The sequence below is a fragment of the Protopterus annectens genome, chromosome 1.part2 (genome assembly GCF_019279795.1).
Source record: "Protopterus annectens isolate FY-2018-M chromosome 1.part2, PAN1.0, whole genome shotgun sequence".
NCBI classification, from domain to species: Eukaryota; Metazoa; Chordata; order Ceratodontiformes; family Protopteridae; genus Protopterus; species Protopterus annectens.
In genome coordinates, this window is record NC_056727.1 from 823,415,054 (window position 1) to 823,441,656 (window position 26,603).

Genomic DNA, 26,603 nt, shown 5'->3' on the forward strand with positions numbered 1-26,603 from the left:
TCACAGATATACATATATACAGAAATGAAAGCGTAATGAACTATATTAAAATATAGAGTGCAAATAGTTGTGCTACAGGGGACACATTTGGAAAGAAATGAACATGCAAATTTGATAAAGAAAGATTTTCAGGACTATTAATCAGTGGAATACCAGGGACAGAGGAAAAGAGATATATTTATATTAATTGCAAGAGGAGCTCCAATAGTGATAAAAGAGGATAAAAAGCTAATAATGGTAGATTTATAGTAGGGGGTTTATATTGTAGGGATTTATATAGGGGCTACTGGCAAGGGAGGAGGATTATGCTGGCATTCATTTATATTCCACTTAAAATTGCTATAATGGAGCTTAAGTAAATTCTTGGAAAAAAAACAGCTTTCAGCAGGGAATATTACTTATAGGCGGGGACTGGAATTTGATTTGCAACAGTGAATATGTATCTGGGGGGGGGGGCAGAAAAGGAGGGTAGATTTTTGTAGAAATTTATAAAAATATTTGGCATGGAAGATGTGACTTCAGTAGTAGAAGTTCAGAGTGAATTTACATATTCTTCCCCAAAGTACAAAAAAACTGGTCTAGATTAAACAGAACATATATTTCACAAAACATGTACATTTAATTGAAAGCTTTGATATGCATCCAATAATTATTTCAGGTCATGCAACAATAATAACTAAAATAAAAATGCAGTGTAATGAAATACAAATTATACACTGGCACTTTCCCATCTATCTGTTGAAAAGAGAGGATGTTAAGGAATGGGTAGTGGAAATTATTTGGGAGTAATTAGAGATGATAGGAATTTCTTCTGAAAATATAGCCAGTGGGTGGGATAAAATTAAAGTGGAGTTTAAAAATAGGATAGAAATAAAAGAAAGAGAGAGATTGTTAAGAAGTAACAACAATTATTTAGAGGGGCTTACAAAGGTTAAAGTACTGCAGAATGGGGGGGGGGAATCTCACAGAACAAAAAGAGAAACAATTGCAGAATGCTAAACAGAAAATAAGGGATTGCCTCGATAATATGCATGGGTTTAGAAAGATTGCTGTTAAGCAACTGTTATATGATGATAACTCCAGAGCACAAAAATTTTAGCACAACGAATCAGGCAACCGAAAGTAGAAAGGGTTGTCACCAAGCTTAGGGAGCTTATAACAAGGAAGATAACGAGAGATCCTGTAAAGGTACTAGAAATATTTCAAAATGTTTATGAAAGTCTGTATAAAGCAAAGAAATATGGAAATCAAGAAAAGGTACAAATGGAAATGTTTATAGAAGAATTAAATATGCCTAGGTTAGAGGTAGATAAGGCTCAATTACTAACAGTTAGGATAGAAGGAGGTGAGATAAAAATGGTGATATATAACCAATCTACAGGAAAGTCCTCAGGAATAGATGGAATTCCTGTGGAAGTTTGGAAGCTAGGAGGGAAAAAAAATGATAAAGGTCTGGAAGGTTTTGTTTAACAGTATTTTAGGAGGAGGAAAAGTACCAGTTTCCTGGAAGAAAGCTGGGGTGGCTGTAATACCTAAAGAGGGTAATGCCCCAGCAGATTCAGCTTTATACAGGTCCCTTTCAATCCTAAACCATGATTATAAAGTGTTTATGTCTATAATGGATAAAAGAATGGCAAAGGAGATGCCAAAATTGATAAATATGGACAAGTGTGATTTTGTGGAAGGGATGCAAACATTTGACAACATTAACAGAACACTGATGATCCAGAGGGATACAGACTGTAACAAAATACCACTGTTGTTGTTGGATCTTGATGCATAGAAAGCATTTGACAGAGTAAGCTGGGACTTTATGAGTAGGCCAAAGGAAGCATTTGCATTCCCCTGATAGAATTATAAGGTTGATTAGGAGAGTATATGATAGGGATCGGAGGCAAAAATTAAAGTGGGTGGATTCCTCTCTGATAATTTCTGTACGAGCAGAGGAAGCAGGCAGGGGTGTCTTCTTTCTTCTTTGTTATATGCTTTTTATTTAGAACCACTGGCAAAGAAAATAAGGGACTCAGAAATTCAAGAATATAATTGGTAATGTTTCTATTTGCAAATTATATTATTTTATACTTGCTAAAACCAGAAAAAGGACATTTCAGTGCTGTGGAACATTTTGAGAGAGTTTCAAACCTTTTCGGGATACAAAGTTAATGAAGCTAAAACAAAGGCAATAGCTGTAAATTATGTACCCACACACAAATCGGTTCAACAATATCCACATTTATGGGACATGATAAAATAAAGTACTTAAGAGTATGGATTAAAAAGGATTCTGGTTTGGCAGCTAAGGATATGTGAGAAGAGACTAAACAAAAGACAATAGAGAAAACAAGAAACTGGAAGCTCTGTTTTATAGATGTGAGTAGCAAGGTACAAGCACTTAAAATGCTTTTTAGTCCCTTTACTTTTATACACAGGTGAGGCACATATTTGTCAACCAGAGGAGAAGTTGTGGATAGCAATTAATAAAGAGCTGAAGGATTTTATCTGGGAGGGAAAGATGGCAAGAGTCAAGTGGGATAAGATGATTCTTTCAATAAGACAGGGCAATCTGGGAGTACTCGATTTGAAGGGATATTTCACAGCTACACTGTTAAGACTTCTATACATAGCACAAGCAGAAATATATAATTCAAAGTGGAAAGGGATGATGATGAACTGGGGAAAGCTCAAGAAACAAGGAGAGACCAGGATTTTGGAAGAAGATCCCTAAGGAGAAAAACAATGCCCATACAGAACATTATATTCATTAAGCAGCAGAAATTATTCCAAGAACTAAGCCAACACAGTAATACAGAAAGGAGATTCTGCCAATAGTGATGACTGCAATTAGGGATAGATACAACAGGCAAAAAGGGGCTGGAATTTATTGAAGAACCCTAGCAAAACAACCAAGGTATTGGGAGCAAATAATTAGAGTGGGAAAGGTAATAAAATGTGAAGACGCCAAGAAATTATTTGGACTGCAGACTAAAGATTGCCTTATGTAGGCAAAAAAAAAAAAAAAAAAGAAATTGGGGGATCCTAAGTGAAATACCTGCACTGGCAGAATTTTTAGTAGAATCTAGAACAGATACAGCTGTTAAAAAGAACTAATTAATAGAACATATAAAACATTGCATGATAACTTAAGAATCAATCAAAGGAGGTTAGAAAGGAATGGGAAGAGAGATTAGCTAAGCAATTCACTAAGAAACAATGGGGGATATATGTATGGCTCCCAAATATACAACAAAGTCTAGAAGATTTAGGATCTTTGGAAGTGTTTACATGGGCATTTTTATACCCCAAGTAGATTCCAAATAATTTTTCCTCAGGTAGACAGCAAATGTTGGAGGTGTGATGGGGAAGAAAGAGGTAATTGGGAACATATTTCCTGGGAGTTTAATGAGTTGGTAGAGTTTAAAAATTCCCTACAGACTACTCTATCAGAAATACCAGGTAAAAACTGGTATGACTAAGGAAATGATTTTTTGAGCTATGATACAGAATCGGAATTGCCTAGACACAGCAAGGACGTTCTGAGTAATTATGGTGGCTGCCAAAAAAACAATTACTAGGAAATAGAAATCAAAGTGCAAATCATCTGTATTAGAAGTAGTGAATATATAACAGGGATACAACAACTGGAAATGGGATCTTTAGAAAAGGTAAGAGCAAATTACATAAAAAAATAGAAATTGTGGTAACATTACATGCAGATGAATGAGGTTTAAAGTAAGGCAGGATTTCAATGACTTATGTAATGTTTGACTAACAGTGACTGGATAGATTATAAGTGATATATAATGTTTGTAATTCAAATGATGTCAATATGGTTTGTTTTCATTTATATAACTGTATGATTGCCTTTGTTATAAGTGATAATTTAATAAAGATGTTTCTTGTTTAATAAAAAAAAAAAACACCTGCAAATCTGAATACAAATCCTTATATTGTGCAGTAGATAGCTAACTGGCTGTCTGACAGAGTCACTGGTGCCACTTCTGAAAGCATAAAAAATACCAGTGGTGTTCCCCAAGGCTCAGTTTTGGGCTCTATCCTATTTGGCATTTATTTCTTAGACCTTCATGCCAGCCCTCCTGACCTATGTATTAACTAAGTTTGCAGATTAATGTAAAATGAGTGTTGTTATTTGATGTTTAATTGATCCACTATTGCTCCAACATGGTTTAGAAAAACAATTGGTGTGAGTACAATGGACAATTAAATGCTAACAATGTAGCATAGTTAATTTTGGTAAGCAAAACAATTTTGCTTACTATACAGGTGATACACCCCTCAAATCAGACACTGTTGTAAAGGATTTAGGAACTCTTATTAATCATTCCTTATCATTTGACCACCATGTCTCCACAGTAGTTCAGAAATTCTTTTATCTGGCTCATCTAATTTCCAAAGGCATCTGCACTAGATAAGAAGTCTTAATTCCCTTTTACTTGCATCTTATCAGACCCACTATTGAATATAATGCACCTTTTGGCATGTACTTATCTAAACATCACACAACTTGAGAGACCTAGAGATTCATAAATAAAAAGATTGATGGCCTCAAAAATCTTAGTTATCAGGTGAAACTTGCAGCCCTTTCATTGTGCTCAGTCTCTTCCAGACATAGCCATGGAGATTTGTACTTAGCCTTTCAAACCATTAAAAATGCAACCATATTGGACCCCCTGTTCCTTTGCAGAACTAATGGCACCGCATGTACTTAGTTAAAAGAACCAAACATTTACCAGCAGATATAAGACACACTGGCATGATAGAGTCATATCACAACATATTCCTCGGATCTGGAACAGACTTCCACAAAGTGTCAAGCAGAGTGACACCCTTGCCACTTTCTAGGTCATCCTAGATAATTGGATAGGCAGCCTCAGATTCTCCAAGATGTCTCTTGGATAGTGTTTTTGACTAGGCTTGAGTGCCTAGTTTTATCTCTGAACCTATGAAAGGCTATGAGAAATGAAGGTGATTTGGGAGCATAGGATGAAATGGTAGAAATAAGCAAAGCTTACAGGTGAGAGTCAAGAAAATATAGCAAGAGAGCAGGGAAGAAGGAAATAGTGGGTAGTGGGAAGTATGGATAGGAGGAAAGTGCTGAGGAGGACTGACTTCCATATACCTCATGGAGAAGCAAATATAGTAACAAGATGTGGGGAGTGACAAAAGGCAGATAAGTTTAGTAAGAGAGCCCACAAATGGAGGAAGAGAGGCAGGATGAGGTGATGGTGGCGTATTGTATCAGGGTGACATAGAGTATGGATCATCAGATGAGGACCATACCCTCATAGTAGCTTACACCTCACAGACTAATAAAAGATGCCTGGAAAACTATAGTAGATGTTGGCAATGTGGGGAGAAGAGGAGGTAGGGATATTGCACATGTTCTGGGGTTGCGTGTGAGCACAGCAATAGTAGAAATAAGATGGACTGGGAAAGAATATTTCAAGGGAGTCTGTGGCACACATGGATTTTTTGCGGAAGAGGGATAAGGAGAGAAGAAGGATAGACAATCACAGAGAGCATACTGGTGTTGATATTATTTTTGGTCACAAAATCCAGAATAGACAAAGGATGGAGGGGTGCAGGGGTAAGTCCCTCAAGAGCTGGGCAGAGAATCATCTTAATTAGATGTTTTGTTTGGGAGGAGAATCATTTTATTATATTTATTTATATATATTTTTAATTTATTTATTAATATGTGTTGTTAACTCATTACAGCCAAGTGCACCTCCAGGCATTTCTGCAGTTACCTCCTACTCCGCCTCTAGGTGTCAAATATTGCTTGTTCATATTTGCATTCATTATTCCAAAACCATGCTACATACAAGGTATCAGAATAATTTATCTTGAAGCATATATGATGACAAACACAATTGTATTGATATTTGATCTCTGTCAATAAGTATTTGCTAGAACTGTAAGGTAATAACTTCATTTTTTAAAAGATCAAGTCACACCCACTGGGAGTTAAAGGCACACACTCAAAAGAGCTGTGCTGGAGGGAATGAGTTAAAGGATATAAGTTGCTGGGGTGTTAATAAGATGTAAAAGTGAAATTAAGAAGGTACAACAACACTACAGTTGAAAGGGTAGAGTTTGGAGAGATTTAGGATATAAGAAAGATGTGGGGAGGGGGATTGGGGCTATGGGGTATGAGACAGATGTAAACAGAATGAAAATAGGGTGCGTAAAAGGGAAAAGGACTGAATACTCAGAGGACAGATAGTATAAGAAGGAAGGCCAAGCAGTAAGTACAGATGGGTAAAGATGGGGGTGGGGTATTATAGAAGAGGAACAAGATGGCAGTGTATTACAATGTTGATTTTGTAATAACTTAGCAGGTTATATGTTGAAACTCTTTTTTTTAAAAACAATTTTATTGATTTTAAAGAGATAAGTTTAAACAATTACATATTCTTTTAACATAAAAATATTAACAAATATGTTAAAACTCTTGAGATGGTTTGAAAATGTGGTCAATTAAAAAGAACTCATCTACATGCACCTTTTTGAAAGGAAAAAAGAGAGAGAAAGGGCACCTTTATTTGTATGACTTGGACTTTGAGTAAAGGGAATCCTGACTCTATAGCATGCCCTGAATTTTTGCCCCCACCAGCTTAGTCTTCACTCACATCATCTATGTGTGAGATTGGAGGAGATTAAAAGTGAGTAGGATGGGTCTATATTAGAACATTGACAGGGCAAAAGAGTGAACGCCCTTACGTTGACACATCTTAAGCGAAACCACTAAATCTGGAAAGGCCAGAATATCAATTTTTTCCCATGGAAAAAAATCACTGGACCAACAAAAAAACAAACAGACTAACAGACAAAATAAAATGGGGGGCTTTGCCCCTCACACCCCCGAATGTGGGGGATGTGCCCCCCACACCCCCTACTTAAATATACCAACTCTGAGGTCGCACTACAGTGGAGAAAATCGTAAATTCCTGACAATGCCCCAGCAATTTTTTTTTCCCTGGGAAATAAATAGCTGTTCTGGCCATTCGAGATTGAGTGGTTTCGCTTAAAATGTGTCAGTGTAAGAGCATTCACTCTTCTGCCCTGTCGATGTTCTAATTTTCACGCTAGAAGGTACTTGTAAACACGTTGAATAAATAAAACTGGTAAGCGCTTTCGTAAAAAACTTCTTCAGACCATGTCAAATTACACAATTCAATTGTTAAGTACAGATTTAAAAAAGAAGCAGCCAATAAAATAAATTGCTCAGGACTAACTGTAACCTGTGGAACTTGTTTAACTTGCTTACTTATGTAATCTCTGTAAATAGTCTGTTTGTAATATGTAATGCTGGTATTATGTAATGCTGTATCTGCTTACCTTTGGAGCTTTTCTCCCCGGGCCTCCACTGAAAATGGACATGCATCCAGTCGGACTATCCCGGTCAACAAATGTAAAATAAATAAAAATAAATAAAATAATATAGACACATCCTACTCACCTTTAATCCCCTCCAAAATGGCAACTAGTCTAGCTTTATTCTCTAAAACAACCACAGTTAGCACTTTCGTCTGTAATAAACAAACTTCATCAGATGAGATTCACTTGAATAGTCCACCATATTTAAAACACATCCCATCAACATGTGATTTCCAATGAATCACATTTAAACAGCCCACACAATTATAAGCATTGTAAAATACATCACATAATACTAACAGAACCCCTCAAAACATACTTAAAAAGATAACAAAATGAAAAAAATTAAAAAAATTACTAAGCCATTAAAATAATTATTAACATATATATGTGTGTGTGTGTAAAAACACTCATCTCTGAAAAGCTTTAAGCTTTAAAACTGGCTGAACAGATATCAACTCATTTAAGCCTGGACTCACACTTGCATTACATTTCAATTGCCACATCAGTTCCTTTTTGTCCAAATGCACCCCCAAAGGACCACCCTTTCGATTTTCAATCAACTTCTCCAAAACAACAAATTTAAAACTTTTAAATAAAAAACTGTGCCAAAGGCTAGAAGGTGCTTGTAAACACGTTGAATAAATAAAACTGGTAAGCGCTTTCGTAAAAAACTTCTTCAGACCGTGTCAAATTACACAATTCAATTAAGTACAGATTTAAAAAAGAAGCAGCCAATAAAATATGCAGTTCTTATACACATAATGCAAAACAATTAAAACTTCCTACTCTTCAATTTAGGTTTTAAAGAAACCTTGTAATTTAATCCAAAAGCTTTGTCAGCTTGCAGATGTAGTATCCAGAACAATTCACGGCTTTCAGTATAGTTGATAATATCACCAAGTCTGCCATTTTCACTTACCATCTCAATAACTTTAAAATTAAAGTTATGTGTGGTATCAGTATCTTTAATATGCCTAGCCAAAGAGTTGTTAACATTAAAATTCCTGATGTCTCTCTGGTGCTCCTTCATTCTTTCAAACAACACCCTGTTTGTTTTGCCTATGTAAAATTTTTTGCAAACATTGCACTGTGCCAAATAGACTACATTTTTTGTCCTGCAAGTCACACAAACTTTAAAATTGTATGTAGCACCAGTATAGGGATGGACAAAGGAATTATGTGCATCAATTAAATGACAAAAATTACAGGTCCCCTGTACATTACTGCTATTACTGGTTATAGAACTCTTATAACATAGTAGCCTTTTCAGGGATTTTTTATTCCTAAATAAGAAAGTAAATTCTATTCCTAATACAGCATTAATTGTACTATCTGATGTTAAAACATTCCAGTTATTTTTTATGGTATCACAAATAATCTTAATATTACTGGAGTATGTTAAATTTACCCTTGGTGCTTTATAACTGGTAACTAATCCAGATACTTCATTCCTGTCATTTGTATCTGAATAGTAAGGGGAGGCTCTACTACCCCTAAGTGCTTTAGCTTCATTAATACCTTTCTCTATTTTGCCGTCCCTATATCCCCTTCATCACCTAGTACTTTCAGATCTGTCATAAATCTGTCTTCCTTATTGTTCAAGCGAGAAAGTCTCATTGTTTGACCCTTAATGATGTTTTTAAAAATATGTGGGGGATGTAGACTATTTCTATGCAGCATATGATTTTTGTGACAGTCTTTCCTATAACAACTGGTAGTAATATTGTCAAAAGCATCTTTCTCTAGCTGTATATCCAAATAGTCTACCCGTTGTATAGAGTAACTGCTGGTAAATTTAAGAAAATTTGTAGTACCATGTAAGTACTCTAGAAAGCACATAAAATCATCTATAGTTCCCTCCCATAGTATAAAGACATCGTCTACAAAATGTTTGTAGAAGTTAATATGTTCCAAAAAACTATTATTGGTTAAGACACATGTCTTTTCCCACTGTGCCAACACCATATTAGCATAGCTGTTGGCACAAGGGGTGCCCATGGCCACTCCGATCTTCTGCCCGTAATAACAGTTATCAAATGTAAAGACATTATTATCCAAGATGGTTTCTATGAATAAGCATATTAAATCTATCTGTTTTAGATCACATGTTCCATCGTCTAGCAAAATTTTTTTAACAAATTCCAAACCACTGTCGTTTGGTATCACTGTGAACAAAGAACATATGTCTAATGTTGGTGGTTTTGCTCCTTTTAACAAATTTAAAACAATGAAGAACAAAAATACAGGTAGGAACTTGTCAAACTTTAACCAGCAAATAGACAAAGCAATTCCTATGGAAACAGTAGGAAAAAAGTGTCGCAGTAGTCTCCAAAGTAGATAAAAAGTTGATTTATTACAAAAATCCAAATAATCCAAACCAGTAGTCAAGTGCACTTTCATCTTGTAACCCAAGACTTCTTCAGAACAAATGAAAATACATCAATACCATACTTAAATAGTCCCTGATGAACAATTAAAGTTGATTTTTAATTGAAAGCCAAAATGTAAGGAAATCCTTATAAGGGCAAAAGTTAAAAATGCTTTTAAATAAATTCAGAACCATCTTATTAATAACATAAAATATATTATAAAAACACTTCCAAATGTTTAAATGTACAATAATACAAATTCATATTTTATATATAAATGTCTTATTTAAAAAAATTTTTTGGTAAAAAATGTCTTCTATAGCTTTAATGCCTCGTACTTTAATACTGGCATGATACTACATGCCTCACTTATACCGGGGTGTTGTTCTTCAAATTGTCCCTTACTACCCTTTCTACAAAGATACCCAAGGAATAAGTCATACTGTTTTCAGAACTACTAATTAACCTATGGGGGGTCAGTGATATTTTTGTGGGTTTTTGGTATCCCAAACATAATCGGGATTCTATGATGGTCAGTACGAAGGAATTCAAAAACTTCCTCATTAATAACACCTTGTGAAAGAGAATCTTCCAAACATAATTGTATTTTTTGTGAGCAATATTAATCTCATTCTGGGAAGATGTCTCATATTTATCATCATCCTGTAGCATACTGTAAATTTTATTAGTATAATCTGTCTTCTCCACAATCACCATACCTCCCCCCTTATCAGGTTTCATAAACCTCAAGTTAGTATTCCCTCGCAGTTCTTTTAAAAGTTGGTTCCCCTCAAAGGACAGGTTATATTGCTTACATTTAAAATTATAGTAGGACTCGTAAATCTCCTGTGTACAAACCTTATCAAATGTAGATACTGTAGAGTACAAGGGTGGGTTAAAACAACTTTTCCTTTTAAAGTTTAACTGTGGTGGTAAACTAGGAGTACCTTTAAATAGGTACCCTAAATTTAACTTCCTTATAAATAATTTGAAATCTGTAATAATCTGTGAAATATCTCCTTTCCTGTTAGGCACAAATTTTATACCCTTCTTCAACAGAGAAAAATGATTCTTACCAATCCCTAACCCAGCATAGTTGAATATGTTGAAACCCCTATAACTCAATAATACCCCATCAAAAGAGGAGATAATTTCTTCCTCTGTCTCAATTGATAATCAACTTTAATTGTTCATCAGGGACTATTTAAGTATGGTATTGATGTATTTTAATTTGTTCTGAAGAAGTCTTGGGTTATAAGACGAAAGTGCGCTTGACTACTGGTTTGGATTATTGGAATTTTGTAATAAATCAACTCTTTATCTACTTGGAGGTTGCTGGAAAAATTTAAAACAATGTGTAGGATGCAATTTAGTGTGGCTAGCCAAAGCATTTGTTTCTTGTGTGTTAGAAATGGCATACACATGTTCCCTTAACCTATCTTTTAATGCCCTTTCTGTCTTGCCCACATGACAGCACATTTTTGTGAATTTTTTTTTGTTCCTCATAGCTGGCCACTGTCTGCGCGTAGGACCTCTCCTTGTTCATCAGATGTGACCCATAGTCATGCAAGTGAGGCAGTCACAGCATCAGGGACAGTGTCATATTGCTGGTGAGGAGTGTTTGTGCAGTGCCATACTTTCCCCTCCTTGGTGTACTTGTTTGTATATCCAGGGGCCAGACGTGCAATGAGTCATGCTGTTGTACTACACCACCTCTACAGTGGCTCACACATTTCCCCACCAATGTACGGATAATGTCCTAGCCACATTCCCAGCCTCTGCTTAGGATCAGCCATGAGACATATCCAAGTACACACCCACCCTCCCCTGACAGTGCCTCAGATGCCTGAGCAGCTAATTGAACCTGGGTCACCTGGGCCATAATCCAAGCTTTATCTGTTGACACTATGGTGCGGGTTTTAAAGCAGCAATACACAGTAAATATTATTAAATATTATCACTGACGTTCTGTTACAGTACATGTTGTAGCACCCAGGGGACAATACAGCACTACATGGCAGATGTTATAACATTTAAAGAAGCAGTTACTGAATAAGTATAGCGCTTTAACAGGGAAAATTTAAATAGTCATGTTGGCTCAGTAACTGAGAATGGATGTGCTCATTAACATCTAAAACAAAATAAAATAATAAACTCTTCTGCTTTTACAGGGACAATGCATTCATATGCCAAACAACTAGCTCTGATGATAAATATGTGAAGCTGAAATGTTGCACAGGGAAGGAAGGGAGAAATGATTGTGACTAGCTTTCCATTCTTAGGTGAAGGGTTAAGGAGGAGGCCAATAGTGAGCCCACCCAAGGACAATTGGGTCAAGTCAGCCTATACTGGCAGATGCAGAGAAACACACTGAGCAAGAAAAGAAAAAAAACTTACAGGGGCTAGTTAAAAACTTCTCAAAAGCATCAGTCCACTACTGTTTGTAATGATGACTTAACCAGTCCTAACATGCCACAATAAGGAAGTCCACTGAGCTGTTTAAAGATTATTTGGGGCTGTCATATTACTGCACTCTACCTGATAAAGGGGTCTAGGAACAATCCTGATCAATGATCATAGATTAATGGTATCAAGAAAGGGTGAAATGTAGGGGAAGGAATTTTAGGGACTATCCCAATGAGTTAAGCATAACACACTTAGATTAAGAAAACAAACCACTCCTGAAATTCTGTTTATTTACCTGGAGAAAATTAATTTTCAATCCCAGTAGCACGTTGTGGACTGACATGATGATAAACACATATGGCACAACATTCAGTAGAAAGCATGGCCTTTAGGGTTCCTATTAAATGATCCATGATGCATTCTTTCGCATGCGTCTTGAACGAACTTGAAAGCACAAAAAGGCAAAATAGCGAAATGGCATATGAGCGAATTCTTTCCCTGGCAAAGAAATTGCTTGGCCGCTTCCATTACTTTGCTGTTTTTGTCACTGTAATGCGATCTCGGAGTTGGTATATTTAAGTTGGGGGGGGGTGTGGGGGGCACTTTATGTAATGTTTTAAATTTTTTGTTTTGTTTTGTGGAACAGTGACTTTTTTCCCATGGAAAAAATCGCTGTTCTAAGGGTACGAGATTGTATGCTTTTGCTTACATGGGTTTGATAAATCATTGTTCGCTTTCTTAAGAATTCAGTGATTTAACATATACCTGGCTTTTAGAGCTACCAATTAGTTCAAGCTAGGAATGTCATTGACCAATAAGAATGATGTTTATATGACAAGTTTTCATATTGTAAGAGTTCACAATAGTCACAGTATCCAAAGTCAAAACTAGTTCCAGACTCTCTTCCTGTAAACCAAAATACACGATTATAGTATTTAAAAATATGCACAAAAGTATATATGCAACTTAAGATTACTGACAAGCAAGAAGTGCCTTATGAATGCCATTTGTTTTTTTTTTTTTTTCTCTTGTTCTTTTTTTAACTTGAGAAGCATACACAAACTTGATGTGCAGTCTTATCTATTTGCAACCTTTTACTATGTTCTTCATATTGATCACTGCTGCAGTAGCCTAAGGTATATGGGTTATATCCTGCATGGGATATAGCAGCAGACCAGCTTCCAAAGTTTCAGGGCACCTTCCACATGCCCAAACTGTTAGTCTGCATGATCTGAGCTGACAAAAAAGGCAGATTTTAGTGCCAAGCCCTTCAGAGCTTTCCAGCCAATGAAGTGTGCATTGCTCTGTGAGCTTTTTAGAAGTCTGCATGGTAGAAGTGTGATTGAGAGCTATTGATTCTCTTACTTAAATGAAAAACATTTCTAATCACTTAAAGGTAGTAAATGAGTAATTTGAAAAAAATATATATATACTTTATATCTTCTTTTATATCTTCTTCAGATGGCATCTTGGGAGATTAGCTTGCAATACACTAGTCATCTTTTGTTCCCTTCTTCTGGCTAGATGCATCATAGTACACTGAGCTCTGTTGATGATGAGGATATTCTTGTTATGAATTGTAATACTAACACTCACATTTTACAGTCACATGTATGGCAAGGCTGCCAACAAAATGATCGGCAGAATGAAAAGAATTATTCTTACAAACTCTGAGTGAGGGGAAAGAATCAGAAAGCAGTACATTAGCTTTGTTAATAAGTAGCAAGCTTACCTTCCTCTGCACTGATCCCATCCGTGCTGACTTTGCATCCACTGACTGGTAGGTGAGCCACAGGTATGTATCTACATGCTGTATGTAGCACATAGAATCTCCATATTTTATCTCTGGAGCACCCATTCCTTCTCCTTCTTTCCTTAATCCCATGTCCAGTTTTTCCTAGAAAAAAGAAAAAAATTACACATGAAAATGTTTAACAAACTGTAGGATGCAGTTTATTCACTAACAAACAGGTACCATTTAAAACAGAATAGCTATTAAAGACTTTCCTACTTCCCTAGAAATCAATGGAACAAGGTGAGTGAGCTGTGCAGCATAAAGGATTTGACCCTATTACCTAAGCACCTGAGCATCCTGCCAGGGAGGAATGGGAATGAGTTGATGAGCCTACTTACCCATCTGAGAGGAAGATATATGTATATATGTATGTATGTATGTATACATATGGGTCCCTGTCAGAATGATGAATGTTCATAACATCGACGTTCACAATAGCAAACCCAGAAGATCAAAAAGGCACAATATTGAAGTGCTACAACACCACAACTGAAAAACATCAATTATAAAAGCTTTACTGCCCCATCCCCCTGCTACTTATATATACCAACTCCAAGATCATACTGCAGCTGGGAATGGGCAAAACCCCAAATCCAGCTGTACCGCAATCATGCACAATCACTCATGGATTGATAGGTTTATAGGTAATTACTAGGCTAGTTCCCCTTATGGGCCATTTTAAACCTATACAGTTTTTCTTTTTATGCTTGAAATAACCTATCCCGTTTGGATATAGAGAGACCTTACCCTTGCCATGGATGATAATTATATCTTAACCCTAATGAATCTAATGGACTCATGCATGGGATAAATTATTCAGGAGCTGCATCTGTCCATTAGTAGCACAGGGTCAATTCTGGGGTAAATATTCTGTCCCCATCTATAGATCTAAGCTGCTCTTGGAAATGGACAGGGAAGGACTTTGTTTTATGTGAATGAGGAGCCTGTTTCATAGCAGTGGTATCCTTTGTGAACTATACCTGTCCCTCCAAACTGTTCTCTGGATGTTGAGAAGAGGTTTAGATCCCTAGACCGGGTATTTCTTAAGAAGTATGAGTACTCATCTGCACAGCTGAATCTTTTCAATTTTGGTGTTACGGCACTTCGATGTTGTGCCTTTCGATCTTCTGTGTTCACTGTAATAAATGATGTTATGAACATTCAACATTCTAGCAGGGGCCCATACACACACACACATATACACACACACACACACACACACACACACACACACACACACACACACACACACACACACACACACACACATATATACACACACACACACACACACACACACATATATATATATATATATATATATATATATATATATGTGTGTGTGTATGTATGTGTGTGTGTCTGTGTTATAATACATGCACAGTGAACATTACTGGCACAAACTGTTGCATTTATGTCTTTCTATACAACACAATGCAGCTGTTAAAGTGAAATAACACCACCACACAATGGAGTTGTACAAAAAGATAAGAAAATGTTTTCTTTTAATAACTTTTTGGTATAATACTAAAACTTCCCACCTAACCATGACTCATTCAGGATTTACTCAGTCCTGGGTGAATTTACCCACATGTTCTTTGTTTTCATGTTGCTTGTAGGTAAATCCTGTGACTTCCAGGTCAGGTAGTGACCAATAGTGCTGCTATATATCAGCATATTTCTTGCTAACTACACAAGACTCAGTAAATGATATTTTACAAGTTGTGACCTGAGTATTTATGTGCAGGTTAACAACATTTCATCAGCATCACACAAAGTGTGACCATATAAATGCAACTGAGATCTATGTACCATGTACAAAGTGCTCAAGGTTATTCTTGTAATTAACAAGCTACACTATAAGTCTTAGAAACACTTAAAATAAAAGCTAGTGAAGTAGAAAACAAGGGCAAGACTTATCCTCCAAGCAGTATGAAGACAAAATGGTGTCTCTATTGTAATATAGAAGCTAAGATATTACCTAGCTCACTCAAGCCTATGGCACTTTTTTTATATAATTTTAATTAAAACCCATAGACCTTATGGTGTCTACACATTTTCTGAGTCTGGTTTCCTTAACTAAATGGCTTGCTAATTCGTAATAGGCAGTATTATAAAGGCCAAGGTATAAGTACAAATGGCACTATATTGTTAATCTAGGATGCCCTGCAGAAGAAAATGAATCACTGTCATTTACTACTGATATTTTCATATCTGCAGTCATATTTTCATAACGGAGAGAGTTGCATGTTATCCAGAGGCATGTTGTGGAATGAAGTTGTGGGAGACAGAAAAAATATATTGTCAGTGTAGAGTATCCAGCATAATATATTGCCAGCTGTTTGCTTGCAATTATAAAGATATGCACTATTTCCATATGCACTTAATATGTCCAAACCAAGTGACTTAACTTCAGGTGATGCCTTAGATTATTAAGAAAACTGCAATGGATATTTATACTAAGTTGCATATCTTGAGAGATATTCAGTGTTACTTATATTACTAATTATACCATTAAGCATACGTGTTCATATTTCTGTAAATATCTAATTCTCTTGCTGTCATGTGAAAGCTTACATCTGACTAACAAAAGTGCTTTGACAGTATATATTATGGCTATACAGTTTCCAAGGTATAACAATTTACCTGTGCAAATGTGGAGAAAGTATCACTCTGGAATTGCGTGCATTGTAATATATAGCAGTACTGATGCAAAGACTGTGAATGCACTAGCTACTAACACTACAAAGACTATTTTTACTGATAGCATAGCTCTTCGTGCCAGTCTTATAGCTTTTACTGTTCACAAAATATTTATATCTGCTTGTCTTATACTTTTTAACTTGTTTTTTTTCAGAAAGTGCTCTGAAATGGAAGGATATGTGTAAGCTGCTAAAGGGGTAACATTCTACAGCACAGAGGTATTAATGAGCTAGAAATGACTTGCCCTTATCAGCTTATAACATAAGTATAACATAACAGATGGAGAGGATTCTAGTCTGCTGGTTCTCTGCTCTCTGTATAATACCAGTCTTACTTAGCCAGCAGTTTGCCTCTTTTTTATTTCATTTTCCCAAGTGTATGAAATCCCTGACATCTGTCACGTTTTTAGTGTACTAACTTTTTGAGCAGGCCATCTAATTGTCCACCACCATTTGCATAAAATGCTTCCTCCTATGTATTTAAACCCTACACATCGTACTTTCTGACTTTCCTGTAATTCTCAGACATGTTATTTGATGGAATATACCTGACCGAACTGCTTGACAGGCCTGTTTCATCACTTCTCCTCAGTTCTTTCTCCAAAGGTGTATTACTTTCTAGTAGCCTTTCTTTAGATGGCTTTTGGCGACACCATTTTCTTTCCCTTACGTACTGCCTCTGTCATGTAAATATCATGGAAAAAATGAGGTCTCCAGTACTGTTCATGTTACTCTATATAGCCCTTTCACACCTAGCCTGAGTGCAGTAGCAAACCTCCTGACACCTGCAGGGTTCCTTCTAGGATACCTTTCACTTGAGCTAAAATTTGGAGGATGCAATTTTTCAGAATACCTGTAAACAAATGTACTTATCTCAAAACGTATGAAAGTTACAAAAAAAGTTAAAATATGAAAGTTATTCAGTAGACACTCCTCTTCACTGTCAAGCAGAACTAACAGTAATTTTATACTGAACAAGTAATTAAATAATATGCAAAATTAATTATTATAATATGTAAACAAGTATTAATATATCTGCATTCATAGCAGATAGTCCCCAAGTATCAGCTTGGCTTTTGCTCATGAAGTTGTAATCACATTTTGTTGCATATCAGTTTTGTAGATGTCTCTCAGTTTTTGATATATGTACATAATTAGGATTTGCATGCATATTTGCATATTGAATGGACTAATAAATGCATAAATCTGCAAAGCCGTGTTTGCTAGACACCAGCTATCAGTGCAAAGTTTTTTTCAGCACTGTGTATGCTTTCATTTGATACCATGGAGTACCACAGAAACAGATTCTGTATTTCTGGAACACAACTCACAGTTTCTCAAGTGCCACGTACTCCATTTGTCTGAGGGGTGTTCTGTGGTGACTGGGTAGGTAAAATATTGTTCCAGAGTGTATTGGGGTGGACAGGGGTGTAGCAAGCAAATTCCACTTTGCACTCACAAGCTCTTAGTTCTACCCTCCTTGGATACATATCACTTAAATATGGACCCATCTCTCAAAATGCTACCCCCAAGCACTTAATAAATGTAAGTAACATTTTCAGTCGTTCCCCAAAAAATTATTAAAATATTGATTTAGATTATGTTGTTAAAGACATTCATTTAGACAGTTTTAGACATAATATGACATGAAAAAAAGCTATGTTGATATGATGCTCAGAAAAAAAAAATGTACTCAGTAGAGTACAAAGATTATGCATGGCTACACCCTTGGGAGTGGACAATTCCTAGGTTACTTAGAGAAACATAATATTTATAAATATATGCATATTGACTTGTTGTGTCTTTCGGCTTTTCCTGGTTAGAAGTTGCCACAGTGGTCCGCTAATGATTGGCAGTAGATTTTTACATGCCGAGTTGCCAGCTCTGACACACAACCTTCAACAAAGTTACGCCCAATCACGCATGTCTCCACGCAGAAGATGCTCTAGCTGAGAATCGAACTGGACAGCGTCTTACTGTGAGGTGACAACGCTACAGAGAGCAGGTATCAGTGACAACTTTTGTAGCTTTATGTAAGCTTCTATTTGATGCAGAGAAATAGCCTTAATTTTCAATCTGGGTCAAGTTATTAACAGGAATATTAGTGTGGGACATATTCATAACTTGGCATAAAAGGCACATTTTCTCACTGTATTTGGGTCAGCAGACATTCTTGACCTGTGTTCTGGGAAATACTGCTCCACCGTGCTACTACGTGGAAAATGCTTGAGATACCTACATGAAATATGGATGCATTGCATAAATATTATATTTATTGATAAACAAGTATGAATATCTGCAAAGCAGTAGTAGTTAGACACAAGGAAACAGTGAGAAGTTTCCCAGCATTTATGTAAGTTTTCATTTAATACAATGAAGTACCTCACAAACTCTCTGTCGGGCAAACTACTAATATAAGTATTAATATTAATCATATTCATAACTATGAGTGAAAACATACCACAGTATCTGACTGTCTTACAGTTACTCAACAGGGACATGCAATAGTTACCGAAACCCATACTTCGCAATCTTCCACCCCCCCCCCCCCCACACACACACACACACACTCAGTCATACTTCCTAACACATATTCCTCAGGTGCACTTCTTCACTCTAATTTCTGCTTTCTTAACAAGAAATGGTGGTGCAGTGCACCAACAGCCAAATCTGAACAATAAGAAGAGCACAATCCTAAATTATTTCAAAAACTATGACTCTGTAATGATGTCTGCCAGTAGTGAAGGAAGGCAAAATAGAGAGCATTTTGCACAGCCATGGCCAGTTAAAAGCTGTGTGTCATTATCTGTAACTGCAGCCATCCTTCAGTTACCAAAACAAAAAGTAGCAATTTTGAAATGACAGACAAATTAATAATAATAATAATAATAATAATAATTAAAACTGCTGCAGTTGCTAAATAGGGACATACAGTAGTTACAAAATGAAAAAAAATCATAATTTCCTAGTTGTCATTTGGTAACATGAAATATTGGAAGTGGGGGGACAGACAAAAGCACAAAATCAGGGACACTTCTGAATGTTACTCTGATTTACTTAAAAGCTAACAGGACAACAGTTTTTCTGTCTGCACACATTTTCTGAACAATAAGAAGTATGAAAACACTAATGCCTGATATTGCTAACTAACTAAATACTAAACAGATTTACCAAAAATCAGACATTTTACAAAGGACATTGCAAAACATGAGGAAACAATTAAGGACTTAACTGCATAGTTAACGATAGTTGACAGGTAGGATGTACAAACTGCTGCCTCATTTGGCAAATGTCTGACAGCATTGCAGAATTCGACTGATCCTTTTGTTTTGCAAATGTAGGTCCCGGGAAGGAAACTAATTATTCATAATACATTTCTGCTAGTTTCTCTCAAGCTATAATAACGTCTGAAGGCTTATGAAGGCCTGACCAATCAGATCATGAATCTTCTGATGAGCCTTCAGACAACTGGGCAACTTGGGATCACATATATGGAAACTTAGAGCTCAGCAAAGTGTTCAGGCTAAAGAGGATGCTCTTCTTAAGTAAAGAAAAAAAACATAAAACCGCTGATGTTATTTAGTGTTTTATAGGCATGATTAGTGAAGTACATATTAGAGTTCTGTCTGGTGTGTTTGGTGGCATGCGGCATGCATTAAGATTGGTGCAGGGGATTTACCAGATACTTCAACAAAAAGTAACAAAAAAATTACATTTTTCTTCTACTTTTGTAGTGAAAAGTGCTGTTTTTTAATATGCAGTTAAAAATGCACAGTCTTGGAAGATATTGATCATATGCATCTTAACCGGCTCACTGGAGGAAAATATCTGTTTTTAAATTTTGGAGCATATTCATGAGTTTTAGGTGCAACAGGGAGATTCTTGAAATTGGAGTAACACTGTAGGTGCAGAAAGAATAATTACAGAAACGGTTACTATGGGTGTGAAAGAGATAGGTAATCTAAAGAGAGGGATAGCTTCTGTTTACAGGTGACCTTTCTTCCTTTGCACAACTTTTCACCTTCTATGTCATATTGCTTATTTACTTATTCCTTTTCACAATAGCCTCTAACCTGGTTTATCAGACTGTTTATTTACCGGTATACCACTGGATATGAGTTTCACCAGTTCCTTTCTACTATTGTATTTAGTACCCCCCCCCCCCACTTGTACATGACATTTGAGTTTCACCAGTTCCTTCCTACTGTTGTATTTAGTACGTCCCCACTTGTGCATGACATTCTGTGCATTACTATTTTCACTATTTAGTATTTGACACCAAATTTAAGCAGTCAAGTTTTAGATCATTCTACCAGTCTTGACAGGTCCCTTAGCATCTGTAATATCTTACATATTCAAATATTTAAGCCTTACTGGTTCTTAAGGAAAAGTGTAAAGGACTATCATGGAATGGATAGTAAATGCAATACTTGAAGCTGCATGTTTGCCAAAGGTGTAATGTCATAACTAAGTGAATATATCTTAATATATTGGCATTAAATAGTGGTGCAGAGGGATAAAGTCCGGATTATGACCCAAACTCTTGAGTTCATTTAGAAGCTCAGGTGCTACAGTAGCCAGATGGGAAAAGATGGGGAATAACTTTACTCAGTCCTCATTAGGGCAATCAGTGAGTATAATACTCCCTTTGACATGTATCTGTCCAGATGTATGCAACAGCTAGAATGCCCACAGAGATACTTTGCTAAAAGGATACAAGGCCTAAACAACATGTCCTACATGGACTGACTCAAAGCCCTGTCACAATACTTGATATCCTACATATTGCTAAGTGTTGACCTGTGTCTGGCATACATGGCATCCTCCTACCTATTACTGACTGATTTACACATCAGCAAGTCAAATGGCACCAGAAATACCTGGTCTAGAGATTTAAAACTCTTCTGCAATATCAATAAGACAGTTTGGAGGGATATGTATTGCTAGGGAACAGACTCCCCCATCCACATAAAACAAAATTCATTCCTGTCCATATTCAAGTGCAACTTAGATCTATGGATGGGAAACAGAAAATTTACTCCAGGACTGCCCACTATAATGTTAATAGACAGAGGCAGCTCCTAAATGTTTTATCCCATGCATAGTGGAGTCTCTAAAATTATCTATGGTATGATCCCAATTATCCTCATTGGGGTAATACATAATTATCAACCATGGGATGGGTAAGGCCAATCTCTAACCAAACGGGATAGGTTATTTCAAGCACAAAAAGGGAAATTGGCTGGGCTTAAAATGGCCTGCAGGGGCAGCTGGCCCAGTACTTACATATGAACCTATAAGTAGCTGATCCAATCTTATCCATTCTAGGGGAAGGGAGTTGACCCTCCATTTTTTGACATCTACAGGAATGCAGGTAAACTATCCACTGTCATAGCCTGGCAGCCTAGGTCAAGCATGCTGTCTAAGACTAAGGATTAGCATACATGGAAGCATGCATGCATCCTGCCACACGACACTATTGAAGCCTACAGAAAAGCCTTTGATGGTATAGAGGATTAGGGTCATAAAAAGACTGACTCTTTTTGCAGATTATGGCACTGCTCTAGGTGTGCTTAACTTCACCTCCAGAGACCAAGTGGTCCATAGGGTTCTTTTACAGAGTAACAAATGGATCATTTGAGCAGACAAGGGGATGGATGATGGTCCAAAGAAATGATGGTTCAATGTTCAATGTTCTATACTTCAGACTCTGGGCCTAAAAGACCTTTAAGGAGCCTGCCTCTAATCCATCTAGTGTCATAAACTTGATCACCCAAATACACATCTCATTCAAATTCCACCAGCAAACAACTCTAAAATGAAAATAATTGCCCAAAACTCAACTTTTACATGTAGGGATTACCAACAAATAATCTTTATTTCTAGTTCCTTTCTGATGATATTTTTTTTTATACCCACACTTACCACTAAGCTTTCAAATTTAAAGCTCATATACATAAATATTAAATTATCACTAAATAAACTATATATTATTGAGATTAAATAAATGCCTCAAAGTCTATCTTTATACATCTTCCCCCTAAAACATTTTATCTGTCAAGAATAAAATCTCCATATCCAATCCAATATTTCAATCTTTAATAAATTAAACATACAAACAATGCCAGCATTTCTATTACAGGTCATACCATGGTTTTAAATAGTGGGACCAAAATTTCCCTAGCCCTACTTATAAAGTTCTCAAAATATTATTAATCTCTAAATAGTGTCTTCTAATAATATTCATAAGATGTAAATCAAAACTGAACTCACAATCAACTTTTATTCCTTAATCCTTAACATTACTCACTATATCCAATGTGACTGTATTCAATGCATAAGACTACAACTTATTATTACTACCAAAATGAAGAACACAAGTGTTTTTATATTAAATTCCACATTATTAATAGATGACAATGTGTAAAATTCATCCAAGAAACCCAGGTCATGATCCTCAGCTGTAGTAACAACTGACCCCATCTTAAAGTCCTCAGTATACTTACACATCCAAATCCCTTCATATAAGAAACTATATCATAAAAGTCCAAATAAAACTGGCCTTAAAACAGATCCCTGGGATACTCCAGAAACAAAATTTAGACTTGGATAAAGTATTCCCCGAGTGAACTGTACTAGATTTAAAACATAACTAGTTCTTAACCCAACTTATCACATAGAGATTCATATTTAGTTGCAACATTAGGAATATTACTTTGTTATGAGGGATGGTGTCAGATGCTAGCCATATCTAAATAGATAACGCCACAGATAACCTAATGTCAAATGCTTCCTATAGTGGTTGGTAGACTGATAAGAAATTTCCCTACATGATCTCCCCTGGGTAAATCCTTGTTGCATTATGTCTATACATAAACCTAATGTATTCAATATATATTTACTAATGACCCACTGAAAACATTTTCCTAGTATACTCGTCAGACTAAATGGACCAAAATTCTCAACAAATTTATTTTCACCTCCCTTAGATATTGGAACAGCTAATGACTCTTTCTGTTATCTGGGCATATAACCTGTTTTTAAAGTTCTTTGAAAAATACATTTAGACAAGGCATAATCTTTTCTAAAATAGACTTAACAAAATATTGGTTGATCCCATCAGGACTTGCTGCAGAAGAAGAATTACTTTTTACTAGATCTTTAGTATTAATATATCCAAATAAATTAGGACAATCTTAATCCAAATTAAACAAAACTCATCCTTTATGCAATAACTTTCTTTAGAGGAAACTATTGTATCCAAAAACAAATCAACCAAATATCCTACATCTGTAATTATTTTATTATTATACACAATATTGTAATCAGTCTTCCTGCCTCAAAATTGATTAGGATGTTTGGAGAAAGCCTTCTTATTATCAGGAATACATTTTACTAATTTTATCTTGTAATTTCTTCTGGCCTTCCTCAAAAGTCTCCTAAATATGGTTATATTATTTTTATACCTAGCCTTATTACCTGAATTTGGAAATAGTCTAAAATGTTTCCATAGAAACTTTATTCTTTTATTGAATCTGTCAAGTTCATAGTTCCACTGAGATGTTTTAAAAACCCTAGGTCTATTCAAAACAGCCGCAACACGTTTCACTATTAATTGGTGAATAAAAGTACAAAATTGTTCCCAGGCCATATCAGTACTTTTATGACTCACTATTTCCTTTACTCAAAAAACTTCTTTGAAAAATCAGTTCTATAAAATAAATACTTTACTGACTAATTTTTATATTTATATTAGTCCTACTTAATCTTAAATTTCATTTTACACCATAGTGGTCTGACATCATTAACCGAGGAACAGCACTACATTTTATTTTGTTAATACATTTCTTTACACATACTACATCCAGTATATCCTCCCAAAGTGGGGTCTCCATCTAGCTGTTCATTACCAAGTTCCATATCTAATGTAATCAACTCGTGTAACACACCTGTACCATTACACGTACCTTTTCAATTAATATATGGAGCATTAAGATCATCAAGTATTAAATCATACTTACTCAAACTTTTACTAAAATCACAATTTTCCTGATAGCTCAAACCTGTGGGTCTGTAAAACAAACATACCTTAACAGTCCTATTATTAATTACTATACTAACAGTCATAATCTCAGTATCTACTGATTTACTTGTCATATTAGAGATAAACTTCATGTTCCCATAAGTAGATAAACCACTACCCTTCTTACTAAACCTGACATAATGATGAGTTATTTATCCTGAAAAATTCATTTGAGGTGTTCTTTACGAAAAACAAGTTTCAGTAATTAAGAATAGATCAGTTTCATCTGTTAAAGCTCTAGCTTTTAACTCCACAAATGTATTATTTAAACTTCTAGCATTATACATATAAGCATTTAAGATGTTATCTAATCCTTCTCTCAGCTTTTTCTTACATTCTCTGTTTTCAATAAAAAAAATTCACTAGAAACCTATTATCATTATAATCTAAATGTAACTTATCTTTCCAAAAATAATCTTTCCTATATTCAAAATCTTCCCATAACTTAATTATCTTAATACTTGTCTTTAGACAGGTCTTTCTCAAATAATTTGTATGTCCTGGCAACTTTTTACTTTAATCTGAATCTTTGTACAGGAATAACATCAACAAACACCAATTCAATTCAAATTGTTCATTCTAACTTAATGCAATAAATTTCTTTAACCATATTGATAAATGCAGATGCATTACACCTGCCAACATCATTTACACCTGCAGCTATAACCTTACCATACTTTCTTGCTTTGCCAAAAAGATTTTTTAGTGCTATCAGTACATCCCACATCTTAGTTCTATTAAGACTTTTAACTGTAACCCAGTTTCTATTTGAACCTGATATCATATTTCTTATACCCTTCAGCATAGAATCACCAATGATTAATACTTCTTTTCTTATTGAAGTTTGATCAGGTGGTTCATCATTGATCATATTACTAATATTGCTTTCCAGAATGACACCTACTAAAGCCCCTCACCTTTTCTTTTTAATATTCTCCTCATCTATTCCATTAAACTCATCTTGACCTACACTCCTTTTAGTTCCTACCCTCCTCTGACTGTGTATTGTCTTTGTCGTTATCACATCTAAAATTCCCTGCATGCTTATCTCTCAGTGCTTCTTCAGCTGTGATCTTGAGTTGATCCATTGTAGTTTTGGGTAAACTTCCCATATTTCTAGCATCTGAAATTGGTCTTAAACATATGAGACAAAGTTTATGTTACACTATTCCAGATGTTGCAAAATCTCGACTTTTTACTCTCCCAAAAGTAGTGCACCTAAATCAACAAGTGAAACATTTCTACAAGTACACATGGCAAAGACTGGAAACATGGTAGAGTTCAAAACCAGCTTGTGCCATGTACTTCAAGAGGCACCTTTAGTCATAACCATTGAATAAACAGCAATCTACACTAATTGTTCAGATCTTTTTGTACAACAACCCTACTGCATATAACTGTGTTATCAGCCAAAAATATATGTTTAGTGAAATGGTTCCACAATGTTACAGCTAGATATTGAAAAGTACCAGTGCTCAAGTCCGTGGTATCTTAATCAGACTTACCCCATTATATGAGCAACCTTCAGTTACTAAAATTCTCTGTGTCCCTTGGTTTAGACTGTGTTTTTCTCACATTACCACAAAGTGGTCCATTTCAAATGTCCGTAATCAGTTTATTAATGTTCTGTTCAGTACTGTATAAAGTATTTTGCTGAAATCTAAGTGTGCATTGATTTGGTTTATGACCTTGCTAACCCATTCGGATAAATTTCAGTCTCTTCTTCCTGAGGTCTAGTATCCTGCTGCATGTTGTTTGTCTTTTCAGCTTTTCCTGGTTAGGGGTCGCCACAGCGGAACTCAGGTCCACTAATGATTGGCAGTAGATTTTTTTTTATGGTGCCGAGT

At 35.7% G+C, this 26,603-nt stretch overlaps 1 protein-coding gene across 1 annotated transcript in view; it reads right to left on the reverse strand.

The window, feature by feature from the left end:
* The window catches only part of RYR2 (ryanodine receptor 2), a 6,224,161-nt gene that overhangs the window by 3,994,988 nt on the left and 2,202,570 nt on the right, over positions 1-26,603 (reverse strand). The window contains exon 13 of the mRNA XM_044059048.1: positions 13,909-14,073. Coding sequence (XP_043914983.1) covers positions 13,909-14,073 — 165 coding nt within the window. The remainder of the gene's footprint in view (positions 1-13,908; positions 14,074-26,603) is intronic.